The sequence below is a fragment of the Tubulanus polymorphus genome, chromosome 2 (assembly GCF_964204645.1).
Source record: "Tubulanus polymorphus chromosome 2, tnTubPoly1.2, whole genome shotgun sequence".
Taxonomy (NCBI): domain Eukaryota; kingdom Metazoa; phylum Nemertea; class Palaeonemertea; order Tubulaniformes; family Tubulanidae; genus Tubulanus; species Tubulanus polymorphus.
This window is the reverse complement of record NC_134026.1, coordinates 5,538,620-5,555,488: the sequence shown is the minus strand read 5'-3', so window position 1 is coordinate 5,555,488 and position 16,869 is coordinate 5,538,620. Positions and strand designations below refer to the sequence as shown.

General features: G+C 38.2%; 2 protein-coding genes across 2 annotated transcripts; one reads left to right on the top strand and one right to left on the bottom strand.

Annotated features, from left to right (window-relative positions):
• Positions 1-837: 837 nt before the first annotated feature.
• Positions 838-11,915, bottom strand: LOC141898316 (uncharacterized). The gene is made up of 18 exons (XM_074784158.1): positions 11,828-11,915; positions 11,554-11,604; positions 11,125-11,238; positions 10,594-10,709; positions 10,089-10,207; positions 9,630-9,689; positions 9,274-9,515; positions 8,866-8,949; positions 8,511-8,597; positions 8,260-8,422; positions 8,044-8,135; positions 7,441-7,534; positions 5,556-7,069; positions 5,105-5,171; positions 4,959-5,024; positions 4,422-4,603; positions 3,573-3,887; positions 838-3,261 (listed from the first exon to the last, which is right to left on the bottom strand). Exons 2-18 carry the CDS (start codon positions 11,583-11,585, stop codon positions 2,424-2,426), a joined length of 4,185 nt encoding a protein of 1,394 aa, XP_074640259.1. The 5' UTR covers positions 11,586-11,604; positions 11,828-11,915; the 3' UTR covers positions 838-2,423.
• Positions 11,916-12,185: 270 nt separating this feature from the next.
• LOC141899678 (methylcrotonoyl-CoA carboxylase beta chain, mitochondrial-like) lies at positions 12,186-16,437 on the top strand. The gene is made up of 12 exons (XM_074786109.1): positions 12,186-12,207; positions 12,698-13,110; positions 13,621-13,799; positions 14,000-14,080; positions 14,171-14,349; positions 14,512-14,704; positions 15,067-15,158; positions 15,310-15,467; positions 15,600-15,721; positions 15,810-15,905; positions 15,990-16,121; positions 16,208-16,437. Exons 2-12 carry the CDS (start codon positions 12,729-12,731, stop codon positions 16,289-16,291), a joined length of 1,698 nt encoding a protein of 565 aa, XP_074642210.1. The 5' UTR covers positions 12,186-12,207; positions 12,698-12,728; the 3' UTR covers positions 16,292-16,437.
• Positions 16,438-16,869: the final 432 nt, after the last annotated feature.

Here is a 16,869-nt window from a genome sequence, read left to right as displayed (position 1 = left end):
CTTGACATATTATTTAAAATCATTTGTTTCTCTACTACTGTTTTACAGTCTGTTTAGTATTATTTTACTTATCGAATTGAGGTGCTTAAGCTTAATGAGTTATGACTTTCTGTGCAGAGTTTAACTGGTCAGTGGAGGCTTGCTATGATGTATAGGAAGCTTGAGTGATTAATACACGAGATGGTCTTATACAAGTATCAATTGGCCTCCATTCTTCAAGATTTCTATCATCACGGCTCCATTTAGCTGCGTAGTTTGGACCCCATTTCGGTTAGGGATCATTCATTTATTACGTACGCATTAGGGGAGGGGTAAGTGCAATTGCATACTGTAGTCAAATTTCATGCGTACGTAATAAATGAATTATCCCTTATTAATTGAAAATTAATAAATGGACTACCACTACCTCATATTCAGACATTGACATCACCTATCAAGGGATTGGAACCCACTACGCTAAAGCTGTTTCCTGATCATATTGCTGGTGGAAGCGAGTTCGGGGCGATACCGGACCCCTGGCAAGCGAGGATGCCATTGTGAATATCTGAAGGTCTCGTGATCTTCACCTTCTAGGGATCATGGTTATCACGATTTTCACCTAGGGATCATGGTTATCGTGATCTTCACCTTCTAGGGATCCTGTTGACTGCATAATAAGAAAGACACTATCTCCAGCATGATTTAGCTCAGATTATAGATTTTCACCAACGAACAGGTAGAAAAAAATCTAAGTCCTAGGTATGGAAAAAATTCCTGGATATGTTTATGATGATTGAAAGGATGGTCAATACCAGTCTCAGCGGAATTAACAAAAAGAAATAATTACTACCTGCAACTTTATTCATGATGAAGTCATAATACATATATCTAAAAAAAATTTCGGTTTTTTTCAGTGAATTTTCTAATCGACGTTCAACAACACGAATCTTAAACTTAATTCATCACTGAAACACTTAAAACTTCTGTTAAATTAAAAGAGCAGTATTTCGTTTGGCTGTATGGAATGTGCTTCAAAAGTGCCAGGACTTCTCAATATAGTTTTAAGTATTGGCCGTTGATCTATCTCTACTCCCCACGTATCTACACACACTACTGTCTTTATACAACACACAACATTGACTGACATCTTACAATCAGTAACAAACGAAACATCTTAAATATTCTTTCGATATAAAATATGTGTCCTTTGAACCAGCAAAGGCTTCATAATAAAGATATAAATATATATATTTTCATGTAAACGGCCTCACAGAGGCGTCGAATCAAACAAATTCTCACAATAACCGTATCTATAAATCTATTCGAATGATTAATGATCTCTAATGATAATCAAATATGATAATTATTCACAATCTTAATACTTTTTACTTACAGTAGACCTTCAGATAAATAGTCGGCACAAATCACGACTAAAAAATTTGGCGCTCAATTACAATTACAGTAAAATGCTTTTAAGTCAGTTTTTTTTCGAGCACAGCTTCGACGTGTTAACTCAACTAAATCAGACCTCAGTGAAGTAACTTTTTGAACGTGAACTAAAATCTAATTCAAGAATAAGAAGATTCTTTCGTAAATGTTTAACAACAAGTGTTTCGTTACCTAATTGACAAGGCTAAGCATAAAACTATACTGCGGTGAACAATCGAGTCATGGTTTTTAACATATTCACAGCTCCATAGAAAATCGACCGTCAATCAAAAGGGATCGGATATATCTGACTAGTAATAATCATATTCCTAATCTACAGTTACCACTATTTACACATTTTACTCCGTGACTGTATCTGGTTAAATACTACCAGTTCAGTGGGATACATCTATGTCTCTACTACAGCCAGTATCTCTACTTGTTCTGCGTGTTGGACTATGATATGACTATATATTTTTCCGAATACTGCATTCGTACATTTCACGTCTTCATTTAAATGACGATAATTTTGATTAGAGGAAGTATGTATCAGCTATCTACTATATCAGAAACCGTTTCAAACAAAACGCTCTCTTTAATTATCCATATATTAATTACACGCTATTCGAAGCTGTAAAAATTCCGATGAGGTGAATGTGGCAACAAATATACATAATTTCATCATAGAAAACAGGAATATTTCTATCAATACTAGCCATGAGTCAAGTATTGAGATGGGAGCAGTCTTCTGTAATAAATGGAATCACTATATCTTGCAAATATTCGAAGAAGTGAAACGTTCAGATTTGCAGCAGTTTCTCTGGAAACACGGCATATTTCTCAAATTGTTCCAAAGAGCCGTCGTTCAGATATATGGCGAAAATCGTGGGAGCACTTTTTGCAGTATGACACGCTGTACGTATAAATATTGAAAACATCAAATCCTTGAGACAGAAAATAATTAATACTTGTACAGAGAGCAACAGAGAGACGCCTGAATCATGCAGTTTTTAGAATCACAGCAACTTCGGCAGTTGTTTCAGTCTATTTATGTCGAGTATCGGCTTCGGAGGTTCTTCCTGTAAAGGCGGATGAATTTGTTTGACGACGTCGGCGGTTTTGATAATCGGCAGCGGATTTTTCGCCAGTTCTTTGCTCGTTTTATCAAATACGCGGATGACAGCCGACGCCGGTTCGAGACTATCGCGACTGATCTCCGGCGGAGCGGCGGTCGACGACGTCGAGTATCGCGATACGGAGCAGACGGACCGATTCGTATCCGCCGCCGACTCGTACAAACTCGTATTGTTATTGTTGGGACGATCTTTCGGCGTGCTGACGACCTGTAACGCTTCGTTAATCGCCGGCCGGCCGATGATGTCCGTCATACAACCGTCGCTGTTGTTAACGCGGAAATTCGCGTTCGAATTCGAACAAACGCTGTCGCACTTATCTCTCATCGACGACGAGCCGCCGTCCGTCTCGTTCAGCGAGTCGACGCGTCTTCGTGACGGTTTAATCGCGGACAGTAACGGAAATTTTTCTAGAGGTCTTGCCGACATCACCGTCGACGACGTTTGTTGAGAGGATAGAGTTTTGACAGTAGAGGTAGAGGTTATCGTAGAATTGTGAGTTTTTCGCCCGTTCGGTGTTTTAACATTATCGACTAAAGTATCGCCGTCGTTCGCGTTTTGATCATCGGCAGTAGTTTGAATTGTGGTGTCGCTATTATTCAGCGCGGCCGGTAACCTCATCAGCGGTACACTTTCCGGGTAACTTTTATCCAGGACCGTTATACTCTCAGCGACGCTTTCTTCAACGATGCCTTCAGTTTTCTTATCCATCAAACCATACCTGAAAAGGATGATAACTCCCGATTAGGTATATCGCAGACTAGCCATGACCAAATTAAGATGAATCAATAATGGATCACAATATCCGTGACAAAACGATGAGTTAAATCCCACAATATGAATTGATCTAAAATATAAGAAATATTTCGAGTGGTTGCTACCACCCTTCTTCAGTATAAAATGATCAGTCACTTCATGTATATAAAGCAATCCTCAATTCATTAACAAATATCTAAATTTCTATCAATTTTTCAGGGAGCACCCACGTTCCTCCTGATACTTATATCATATTATATACTAAGGTCTGCTTACTTTTCCATATATTTCCGAGAAGCGAATGACAGATCGTTAGCGGACATTCCGTACAACGTGACGTTAGGTGAAGTTGTACTAGGATTGCGAACTCTTTGCAGCGCTGCAGTATTACACGACGGTGCTGCAGAACTCATTATCGATCTAGGTTGTTGTTGCTGCTGCTGCTGCTGCTGCTCCTTCGACAAATATTTCATCGCGAGTGAATTCATTTGCATGCTGATATCGGTTTCGGAGTGTTCGTCGAACAACATCGATACGTAGTTGATTTTATGTAACACAGCGGTCTCCACGTTGACGTATGTTTGATTCATGCTACAAGTAATATGAACGAAAGGGAACGATGATGATGATGATGATAAATAATGCTTTTACATATTCGATATGAAAACAGTTAAATGGAAATTGACTGACATGAAAACATAACTAATTAGATTTATCAAGAGATTTAATGCGGACATTATCTTCAAACGATGCATATTTATACATTCAAAAGTTCTTTTCTCTGATACCTGCTTAAAGAGTGCGAAAAATCTAGTATAATCAAATTAGGCCACACTGTTTTCACACGCCATTAAAACAGTCATTAATGAACAATTCCCACAATTTATAAATTCCAAAGTTTATTCATCCTAATGGTTTCGAAATTAGTCTAAATCTCATCATCACAGTAATAAGTATCAAAATTAAGAGCAATCTGATATATCAAAAAGTTTAATCAAAATGGACCAGAAATTTTGAGATTATTATTTCAATATCTTTGGGAGTCGTTGAGCTCTTAATCTAGAGTGCGAACTGCACTCAAAGGGTACTCATTGCCCGATCTGATAATAAGAGAATGATATTCACCTCAATCCATTTTCAGATGGTAACTCGATTCCCATTTTACGAAGTTGTTCAAACGTGGCGAGCGCGACTTCGTTTTCCTGATGTACGACCGAATCACATTTGATTTTTACCGGACTCTTGATCGGTGATTTAGTAGCCGTTATATTCATCTGGTTGCCTTCCAATAGCTGATTAATACGACCCTGTAAGATATAATCATATCAGCGATCATTCTCAAGTTACATCCAATAAAATAACGTATAACTCATCAGCGGGTTCGGATGAAACTAACCAAAAATATTAAAGAGAATCCCGCAATGATAACGAAAAACAATATGAAGTCCGAAAATGTTTCCTTGCGCTGGTTTATTTATCCAGCGTTTCAACTACCGTATATTCTGATTTCTGAAGTCGATGACTATTAGAATGAAGTCGAAAAGTTGGATAAACTACTTACATTTTCGGACTTAATATCATTTTTTTTCAACGCTATCATGGGATTCTCTACATATCATTGTCGCAACATGGATATAGCGTTTTATTAATGGGTTAACTTACCAATAAATTCTGATAATACTGAGGATTCTGGTTACCATCGCATTGAGGGATTATTTGATCAGGAATCTATAATTCAACGAAATAAAAGATTGAGAACTCAATATAGGAAACAGATTTTCTTTTTAAAACATTGAATTCTCACTTACCGAAGCAACGCTTCTATCATCATACATACTAACACTCTCTATTACTGGACTATCGCTTGCATTCGTGCTGAAAAGGGACCAAATATACAAATTATTTCAAATTGTATAAAACCGTATTTCATTGGCCTTGATCCTTATCAAGTGTCATTTGTAGTGTTTCCTCAAAAGGTTGGGTACATGGACTTTCCCTTTATTCAGTCCTCTATAACTTTCAGTAATTTTCAATCTTTCAATGAATTGTTTTGTCTCATCACTTAGTCCCGTCTCACGGTTCATAGTAGCAAGGCTGAGGCAAAAGCAAGCACTTTTCAAGCTCTTTTGTAATGCAAAAGACCATAAGTCAAAAATAAGCACTTCAGAAGCACTTTGTGAAAAATTAGCACTTTCAAGACTGGCTATGAACCCTGCCTCATCGTCGATAGAAGGCCGAACTGTTCAGTGAAAAACGTACCAGTTCGACGACTCGTAGCTGGGAATATCAACGATCATTTCCGAAACGACGCTTTCAATCGACGAGCGATCTTGCAGAGCGGTCATCTGTATACTGAACGACATCGACTCGTTAACGCTGCTGTTATCGGCGACCGCAGCCGCTGCAGCTGCCGCCGCCATGCCAACCTTAACGTTCGTTTCCGGTTCGTTCACGTCGTTATCGTATTCGTTCATCGACAACTGTTTACTGGATTTAACGACGCCTTTACGAGTCATACTTTGACTTTTCGTATACGTCGCCGACGCCTGGATTCGATTCGGCGAGCTGATCAGCAAACTCGTATTCGTGGCGATCGTGCATTTCTTCGCGACTGGCGTAGACGTGCTCGTCGCTTTAGACAACGATATATCCGACGAATCGCGGCTACTCTCGTTACCGCAGTTACCAGCGACGGCAGACGCGACTTTCTCGTTGCTGTTTGAATTCTGCGCGGCTAGAAGTTTCTGCAACTGATCCTGTAACTGTTTCAACTGAACGTCTTGCGCCATGAGCTTTTTATACATATCGTCGGAAGACAATGATTTATAATCATCTTCCAATTGGATCTCTCCATCTTTTTGCTTGAGTTCATTCACTGCTGCTGACTTCGATTCACCGGCATTCTGACAGTGATATTCCGGTTGCTGGGGTTTAGGTACATTATTAAGCTGATGTTCGTGCAGCATGTTCGAGTACACCGGCCCCGAATGCTGCTGAGGCGGAGAATTCGAATAGCCCATACCTGGAGGCCGATACTGGAAATGCGGATGGCGACAGGTCGGTTGACAGGGTCCGTAACACCTCTGCTGCTGCTGTTGTTGGTGCTGAGGCGCCTGCGCGTTATAAGGCGGATACCTCGGCGGGTACTGAGGGTGGTGACCTAAATGAGGCGGCGGCATCTTATTGTTCCACGGAGGGAAGCTCTGCCTGCCCGGATTCGGATGATACGGTTGATTCGCAGGTGGCGGCGGTGCGGGGAACATAAGTTGATGGCCGTGGTAAGCACCATTAGCACCACCAGTCGGTCGATGCATACCGTGATACATCGCGTGGATATCTTCCGCTCCCCGATACTGTGCGGAGAACGCGTCGCCGTTTACGCGATCCAGCGAACTGCTCTTCGCGTTGAAGTAATTCAAATTCGCGTCGATGTTCTCCTGTTCGTCGGCCGACGGCGTACTGAAACTGTTTGAACGTATTTTCGTTTGCTGATTACGATTCGCGGTCAAATCGCGATTGACCGGTTTAAGAGGCATTCGCGTCGCCGATGACTTCGCTGCCGACTTCTTCCCGGCGTTCTTACTGGAATTCGCGTTACTTTTCTTCATTTCGCTGCCGGATTTTGACGACGAAGTCTCCTTCAATTTTTTCACCTCCGACTGTTCAGGAAAACACGAATTATGAGTATTTTCGCCCTGGTCGTGGTTCGCGGATGGAGAATTGTCGTCGAAGAGAAGGGAAACTTCGGGCACTTGAGATTGAAACAACGAAGCCTAGAATGAAAATAAAACACGAAATTCCATAAATTCTGTTGGCACAAAAAATAAACCGAACAATCTATTACTTTATGCCTTGCCAAACACAAATTATTTACTCACTCACCAATTTACTCAATTAACCTGTTCTCCTCTGTATATATACCCCGGTTTTTAGTCTATATCTCACCCTGACAATGATCTCTAGGGTGAGATCGAAACGTCGTGTATTCCATATATTTTAGATTGAATAAATAAATTCTTGTTTTTAAATTCTTTTAATCTGTAGATAGTGGGTTTTTATCTTATTATCCGTTCATCACATTTGAGTGTGGTTATCGTTCTATTAAGTAAACCGAATTTACCGCCCAACTTCTCGATTAACGAACCTTAGTCTGATGTGGAGATGGGGTCAGCCTCGGCATTATCTCATCGAACATCGTCTTTTCAGGTGTTGGGTTGACCTCGTACTCTTTCATCGACCTAAAAACAATCAATACCAATATATACAATCCCTACAGATCAGTCATTCCTGGATATAAGGAGTTTTAAATGAGGAAATTTCAAATTTTGACGAAGCCTCTTCATCACTTTCACAGATCCTAATTACTTTAGACATTTGGTACTGTTTATCTAGGTAAAAACATTAATTCAGTGGTTTCAAAAGTAAGTTTTTAACCTTAACACTAGTACCTAAAGACAGTTTCTAAGTCAGTAAACACCTAACAGGTAAACACCAAATCGTGACTACCGATGTAGGCGTAGTTAACTGTACAACTTCAAACATTTCTAATCGCCTATTTCTCCAAGTTGTTTTGGGCATTTTGCTCAAATAAAAGGAGTTTCAAGCAACTCTAAAGCATTTTCTGTTTAGAAGCAGTTTTTAAGGAAATAAGGAGTCATAGGGATCCCGCTTTTAGGTACCGAGTAAATAAATGATTCCTTTTCAATTACTAAAACCAGTACCATCTAAAAACTCAGGAGCCACTTACAGTGATTTCAACTGATCAGCTGCTGTCATAAGCATCTTCTGACTGGGTCCGCGTTCAACTTTATTCAATTCTAAAACAACTGGTGAAAAATCCTGCAAATATAAGATCAAGAAATAAATCTTGAATATGGGGTCCTGAACCTAAAAAAACAACCTTAATAAGAGGAAAAACAGAATTATGATTTAAACATGAATAATTCTTCGTTCGATCACTTGCCTTATCTATGTTGATTTTTTCATGCGCGGCGTTCAATTCAAATTTCAAATTACCGGCGATGTTTTCATCGCTCGTCGCCACCGGCAAACATTCGTAGAATTCGGGTTTCGAGTGTAACGACGAAAACACAACTACGACGAACGGATCCGGAGGAGCACAAACTCTACAATAATTTATCAAGTACAATATAAGCGACAAAAAATACATAAAACGTAGAACTGTGAACGTATATAGCGTGAAATGTATCTTACCGCTCCTGAATGGAATAATTATGAAGGTAACGTAGACAACTGCACCAGACGTAAGGGTCATATACGTATTTGATACCAGTCACCCAGCTGCAAACAAAATTCAACCACGTGTTAAATAACAGATCGCTCTATTAACATTCTAATTCTAAGACTTATTAGGTTATAAGTAATAAGTAGAATGCCATTAATACTTTCAACATTGTTGCTTGGAATCTTTTTCAACAATTTTTGACGTAGGAGAAAATGAATTTGCCCAAGTGCCACATGCTACATTCAATGATACAAGATCATAATATTTTATCGTTTGGACCACCTTTTCGAAAATATACATCATTTTAATAACAATAATACTTACAGCCCGACTAAAGGAAGGGTCTGGACTTTTGGATCTGATTGAAGTATGGGTAACAACTTTCTTGTGTGGTCCATAGTGAGGTACCTGAAACATTCAAGAAATAATTAATACAGCAATGAGATTAATGAGGAAATAAAAGAGATAGTAAGAGATAGTAGGAGTCTAGGAATACTGTGCTCACTTGGTAAAATGTTTGACAATCTGATAATTTCAGTATTCAACACTATATGTTAAGTAAAATACAGTAATCAATGAGCTTGAAAAAGAAATTCGTCTTGAATTCCCAGAACAAATGGATTCTGTCTATTCGCAGATGAACGAACAAGTGAATGCAAATAGTCGTCTTTAAGTGCAAAGTGAGCTGAGACATATTCAAAGCGGACAATTAGAAATTAGTTATGAACTTACCCCATTTTTGGTTCACCCTGCATTTGTCCCAGATTCATTGGACCCATGAGGTTTTTCGTAAGAGCCGTTGAAACCAACGGTACCGGTGAAATAGGAGTCGCGACAAATTGAGTGGCCATCGTAATCAGTTCGATATCGAAATCCAAACTACCAGTGGACAATTGGTACCGGCAGATAGCTTTCATTATCAGAAAATTACTCATATCCAGTTTATCATTACAACTGCACTGGTGCTGCAACAACTGCAATGAAAAATTACCACTGACAATTTAACAACTAAATTGATGATTGTATAGATGAGCAGTTTGAAATGCTCAAAGACTCTTGTTCTCAATTTAACAACAAATTGAAATTACCTTCATCAATGTCACAAAATCTGCCTGCGTAGAGGTGATCGGCTCGTCATTTTTTGTTACCTAAATTAGCAGAAACAACCATAGATTAACGATATTGACCAAATGAATACAAAGCATACGGCCACCCTTGGACATAAAGAGAAAAGCGAAATAGCACTGCAATTGTGTCACCTGATCCTACCAGACACTATTTTCAATTCATATCGCCTGGTCGCTCTCATTTGATTGCTTTTTCCCTGACATTTAAACAGCTAAAATACTGTTTTAGTTATGAATGATCTGTCTACCGTATCTCAACTATTTTCCCTGACTCATCCCGTTTTCTAGCTTTTTAAAATCATGATTCCCATACCACTACCCGACTTTTTTAAAGAAAAGAACCCTATTCCCTGATTTTCTTGAAATTGGCCTCCTCGGTCAGTATAAAACTCCGGCTCAACGATTTTAAGAAATATTCACCAAACACGGAATGTTGATTTCGCCACAGATTTGACGACGCGGGGGCGTCATCGATCCGAGCCCGCTGTCGTCTTGCATCGCTTCAAATCGATCGATGATAATCGCAATACCGTCTCCATCTACAATATTACAAAAACAGTGAAGAAACAGACTACACGCACATTACTGAACAGCAGTGGAAACTAACTTGGCTTCTTACGAAGAAATATGGAACCACGACAGTCCCTACAGATCAGTTATTCCATAATTCAAGGAGAAAACTATGTCAGTAAACAATTTCAATTCAGTGGAATTTGTGTGTATAACTTAGCCTAAAACCTAAAAAATTTTTAATTGCCAATTTCTTATAAACTTCAAGCAGTTTACAAGGACTTTTGGGCCTTTTACTCAAATTCAAGGATATTTGAGGACCTTGAAAACATTTCCGGTTTAGAAGGAGTTTTCAAGGAATTAATGAGTCATAGAGATATAAAGACAAGCCTGTCGGTGTAATTCAGATATTTACCTGAGTCGTGCACCAGTGAACCGGTCAGCGAACAATGTATATTACCGCTAGCACATTTATCGGCATTTCGTCGAATCATATAAAACACATTTTCCGTCACTTCTATCTGAATGTTCCTACAAATTGAAGACGAATATTTAGGGCCGACGGCACTAACAATTATTGCGAAATTGTGAAGAAAATAAAATATAACTTTTTGGTTCATCGCAAATGATGGCCTAGGATAGGATAGGATAGGATTGTAAATTTCTATAGCGCCTTGTAAATAGCTACTATTATCTAATAGGACTATTATCAAAGGCGCTCTCCAGACGAAGATGATGACTTGAACAGAAATGTCTTGAGCTGTGCTTTGAATACTGGCAGAGAGTCTATATCACGGAGAGGTTGCGGAAGGGTGTTCCACACTATAGGTGCAAATGTCTCAAATGCACGTCCGCCGAATGACTTAAGACGACATGATCTGACTAACAGAAGGTTCTGCAACCCGGAACGAAGTCTTCGGACTGGCCTATCCGTCTGTTTTCTTACCGGTAATATGAAACGTGTATGTTCACCGGATTTCCTTGTTTCGTATGATCCCATAAAGCATATTTAGTTATAGGAAAACTGGTCGGAACTACCGCATTGCGACTGCTCGATATCCTAAAAATCAAATATCATCTCAATCTATAAACAAGGCAGGCAAAAAATTGTCATCGTCAAAGCCAAATTATTAACAACTTCCATTCATGAGTTTTGACAACTTTTATTTCAAAGCTGATAGGCCTAAGTTCTACACCACACATTGATAATTAAAATTCATTACTTGCTTCAACAGAAAGAATTGATCATTAATATAATGTGGTTGCAGAAATTGCTCCAAGCAATCATCATGATGGATGGAATGGATGATTGACATCTGATCTTTAAGTATCTCTCTCTTACTCTACTTTCAAGTTATCTTTTAAACTTGTTTACCTTTGTTGGCTTGAATGTATTCTAGAAGCCATTTTCCATTACTTCATTTAGCTGAATAGACACAATTAAAACAATTCCTTAACATTTTTTCATCACTAATCAAAAATTATGTCAATAAAATACCGAATGCCGGAGAGGTTAACGGTAAGTGAACAGACTAAAATTTCTTCGACTTCAAACATTAACGACGACGCTTCTTAATTACTGGCATTGGCAACTTCAAATTAGCTCTATTCAATAACAAACGTTTTAACGATTAATGAACGATATTCACCTGAAACAATATATATCAAATATTTGTATTATTCGTGGGTTTATCCAATTAAATATCATTTACTCGTTGATTTTCGGCGTTTAATCGTGGCGCGGTTAAACGTTTAAGGCTATTGCGCATGCGCGAAGGAAGCTAACGGTCGTGCGATCGCCGAACAAACTCTAAACAACCTCTCTCTATTATTATTCAATGATTTTATTCTTATAATTCTTGGTCAAACCCATATGTTTGTGAAAAAATATTGATAAAAGTTACAAAAAATTACATTTAGAAATAATCTTTTTTTTTCAGTAAAAGAAGTGAGCCGCAACAAAACCCGGAAAAGCAGGGAATTCCTTGACATTTATTTCCGGATTCCCCAAATGGTAATAATATTACTGGTAATAACATCTTTGTTTTAAAACCACTATACGTACTCTCAACCGAATTATAAATCTATTCCCCTCGGAAGGACAACAAGTCTTGTCAGTCCTACCCAGCCCCACCTGATGATCCCACCTGATGAGTCTTTTGGTATTTTGTTGGGAGCTGAATTTTTAATTGAAAAAGAGACTTCTTGTCTTGGTTGAAAAAGGAGGACCCCTCCACAACCACTATAATAACCAACTAGCCTGAAATTAGATGTGGCTTAATTGAATATCGTGAATTGTTCTGATAACAAATCCCACACAGTGCTGGCCTCATCTATCTAAATTTAGTCAGTAACCTGTCTGTGGTTTAGTTTCACGAGCGGATATTTTCACAAACCACCTAACCGTTGGTATAAGCTCATCCGATTATAAAAAGCTTACCACCATCGATTAGGTAACTAACTAGGCCTCATCATACTCACCACACTACAACACTGTCTATTATTTGTAATAATTACAGGACAGTGTTTTGAGAGAATGATTTAACTAAGATGGCAGCGATGTTTCGACTCTGTGTAGGAGGTACCAGAAACTTGACGCGAACGATTTATACCAATTACTGTAGACTCAACGCATTTAGCGGTTCTGCATTCCCTGTGCTAGACGGAAAAATTGATGCTAATGAAGAGGCATTTAAACGAAATGTAGAACAATATCAAAAATATGAACGTAAAATATCGGAAACGCTTGCGATTGTTAAAGAGGGAGGAGGAGAGAAAGCTAAATTACGTCATGTTAAACAGAATAAAAAGGTGTTGCCAAGAGATCGTATTAAACAATTACTGGATGAAGATTCGGAGCGTCTGGAATTGATGGAATTTACGGGACTAGAAATGCCGTATGGTAGTGTGCCTGCGGCAGGTGTTATTTCAGGTAGGTTAACTATGTTCAGTTATCAGTGAAACCAAGGCCCTTTTTGATTGTTCGTTTTTGGAAGACAGAATATTCTGCTGTGTTACAAAGACAGAGAAATTGGTAGAAACTTTCAAACGTGGCAATCTAAAGAGACGATAGATAGGTCTTCTTCTGGAAGAGCACAATCAAAAAGTCCCAAAATGTTAGCTTGCGGTTTGAACTTACTATAATCCTAAAATAGGCAGTCTAGCAGGGTTACTGAGTTCAGAACTAGGTAATTCAAGATAGGGGACACTCATGATGAAAGTTGATAAAATAGTTCTGTTTAATTGTCGACTCCCTGCGAAAGTGAAAATCGAAATCTGCCTCGGTTGAAATGAAGAAAAAGGAAGAAATGTAAACATGCAAAAGCCTTGAATGAGGTGGTTTATGAATGAAATTCCAGTCCAGTTTCATGGTACAGTTTCTCGGCGTTAAATTTCAGTTTTAATGAAAAGAAATTTTCATGTCTAATTCATCTAATTGTAGTAATTGGTAAGATAAATGGTAGGCCATGTATGGTAGTTGCCAACGATGCTACTGTGAAGGGTGGAACTTTGTTTCCGATATCAGTGAAGAAACAACTTCGATGTCAGGAAATATCGGAACACAATAGAATTCCTTGCATATACGTAGTAGACAGCGGAGGTGCATTTCTGCCATTACAGGTAATTGCAGTGAAACTTGGAAAAGTCATCTATGATTTTGGGTCCCAATTTGTATTTCAAATCATTTTACTAAGTGTGTTGTCTTTTGCGTAAAAATTATCTCAACTATAATAAGTTAGTCTGACGGTAATATAGAGTAATTATCAACAATTATTCCTCATGACTGATGATGATTCCATGAAGCTTTATTTTGATTTTAGTCAGAGATATTTCCAGATAGTAATCACGGCGGTCGCGTATTTTACAACGAAGCCGTTATGTCCGCACAAGGTATTCACCAGGTAATCACCAATAATGTACCTAAGCACTGCTGTAGGAGGGATAAATATGTTTTCAGCAATATGACAGTGATTCATATTTTTGTTTGATAGATAGCTGTGGTTTGTGGTAGTTGTACCGCAGGTGGTGCCTATGTGCCTACAATGGCGGATGAGGCTGTTATAATTGAGAGAATTGGACACGTATTCCTCGCTGGTCCACCCCTAGTTCAGGCGGCACTCGGTGTGAAAATTTCAGCTGATGATTTAGGAGGTGCAATGTTACATTCAAGGTACCAGTCAAGCATATAGATAAAATATCAGCTTTTTGTATCAATTTTGCTTTCAGCAAGTTAGAAATGATTTTTATACAGTGTATAAGTCGGAGTAGAATTTCTCGATGGATTTCATAGCTTGTGTATTTGTGCGAAATCGATCTTGTCTGATGTTACTAGTGTCAGTGGATGTACGGATTATTATGCCGAAACAGAAGATGAAGCTTACAAGACGACAAGGGATATAGTATTAACATTGAACATTCCTGAATTACTGGAGCCCAATAAAGAAGCAGAAGATCCGGTATTCGATGCAGCTGAAATACCAGGCCTTATTCCGATAAAAGATCAACATAATATGAATATGTATAAAGTAAGTATGGTACTTATAAATGAAACTGGTTATTATGTATTTTGAGTGACCTAAAAAGTGACCCTCTTTATAACCAGTATTTTCTTGGTGATAGATAAACCGTATTCATTGAACATTTTCACAGAATACTGGTAACCTCAGTCCCCAAAATAGCGAAGAGATCAGCCACAAATTGTAAAATGATGCAATATCATTATATCCTGAGATCATCATTATTATATCATCATAAATTTTCAACGAATTTGATAAATCCATTGTTGAGAAATTACTTGTAAAAAAACAGTTGCCTTTTATTGGACACCCATTATATTATAGTCCTTCCTCCGATTGAAAATTATTGTAGTATTTACCTTACATAAAAGGTATTAGCAAGATTGGTTGATGGTAGCAGATTCCATGAATTCAAGGCAAAATTCGGAAGCACACTGATAACAGGATTTTGCCATATCCAAGGGTTAGTTTTGCCAGATGACAATGAAGTTAAATCCGTATCAATAGATTTCTTTTCGACGCGGAAATAAAAAACTAGATAAAACAAATATGTTTTCTAGTTGCGCTTTTGTATCAATATTTACTGATAATGAAGTTCCATTTACGGATTGCAGTCAATTAGCTGGCATTATCGCTAACAATGGCTCGATCACAGATTCAGCCGCATCAAAAGCCACTCATTTCGTGCAACTCTGCAATCAACGAGATATACCAATGATATTTCTACAGAACACGCATCCTTCCGATGCCTTATACCCTAATCATTCTAATGGTGAGTTCATCTGAAATTCATTAACTAATTGAATTCTTCAAATGACGATCAATATCTCTTGCAATCGTTTTCATTGACAAAAGTGAACAATTTTTAATTTTACTGAATGACTTTATACGTGTTAATCTATAGGTTTTACTGCTGGTGACACTATTCGCGCTCAAGGTCGTTTAATGGCTGCTGTCTCATCTACTAATGTGCCAAAAATAACTATCGTCGTAGGCAACAGCTTTGGACCAGCCAACTTCATGATGGTAATTTAAAGTCATATTTCAAACACATTTTGCCGTGTTCAAATTATCTTATTTTCGATGCAACTTATTTTGATACTGTAATTTTTAGGCTGGACGCTCGACTAGTCCTAGATTTGTGTTCTCGTGGCCAAATTCACAAACTGGAATGTACAGTCCAACAGATATGGTGAAAATTTCTTTGCAGGTGCGGTTCAATACCCGGTATATGGCCTGATGTTTTTTTATTCGAAACAAGTGAATTTACTTCTTTTCTAATCTCTTAAAACAGGATACTGCCGATGATGAAATGGGTACACTGGCTGATAAATTAACGAAGAAATATGCTTTTGAATCATCGGCATTTTTCTCATCCTCAAGACTTCTTGATGATGGAATAATACTTCCTCAAGATACTAGAAGGGTACGTGCATGCAGCAGGCGTAAACGAAAGTTGATATTTGTTCATTTTAAGTGATTCTGATTTACACTCTCAATCCGTGTTTTAAGGTATTGGCTCAGTGTCTGAGTGTAGTTAACTACTCAACATACCTACCACAGATGGATAAAAGACAAACGCTGTTTAGAATGTAAAAGAAAATGTGAACTACCGTTGAGCAATTATCAGATATATATCTATGTACTGGTACACGAATGGATAGAAGAGACAGACCTACATGAGATTTTTTAGCTTTGTACATAAATTATGCACATATTTATATTCATATCATTTAATAAAATCTAAACTCTTTACGTATTCTGAGATATTTTAATGCTGTCTTAAGGGAGAGGATTCAATGCGGAAAGAGAGAAGTTGTCATTCAATACGCAAAATCATTACATAGATGACGGATGATCCATGATTTATGAAGAGATAAATAAGAATTTACGCCAAGTTCTTTGGCAAAGACCAAGCTTCTAGTTAGCCCAGTGTCATTAGCCCACTTGGGACTTTCTTAGACACATAGAAAAGAGTAATTGAGTCGATCAGAAACAAGATGGCCGTCCTGTGAATTTTTTGTGACCAGAAAGGTAAATTTTTGGCCTGAATTCCAAGAGCCGTAGCTTTCTAACGGTTTGCCATTTTCCATTGAAATTCATTAAGGGTAGATATACTCAGAAACTTGATACTTTATCTTCGTCCTATCAGTCCCCATGTGAAGATGTGAAAA

Excerpts from the sequence above, each read along its gene's own strand:
- LOC141898316 (XM_074784158.1), bottom strand. The coding sequence starts at position 11,585 with ATGGCTTCTAGAATACATTCAAGCCAACAAAG. Across the intron at positions 8,950-9,273 it reads CAGGGTGAACCAAAAATGGG|GTACCTCACTATGGACCACA; the intron begins GTAAGTTCATAA and ends TGAATGTTTCAG. Across the intron at positions 8,423-8,510 it reads AATTATTCCATTCAGGAGCG|AGTTTGTGCTCCTCCGGATC; the intron begins GTAAGATACATT and ends AAATTATTGTAG.
- LOC141899678 (XM_074786109.1), top strand. The coding sequence starts at position 12,729 with ATGGCAGCGATGTTTCGACTCTGTGTAGGAGGTACCAGAAACTTGACG. Across the intron at positions 13,111-13,620 it reads TGCGGCAGGTGTTATTTCAG|TAATTGGTAAGATAAATGGT; the intron begins GTAGGTTAACTA and ends ATCTAATTGTAG. Across the intron at positions 14,350-14,511 it reads GGTGCAATGTTACATTCAAG|TGTCAGTGGATGTACGGATT; the intron begins GTACCAGTCAAG and ends TGATGTTACTAG.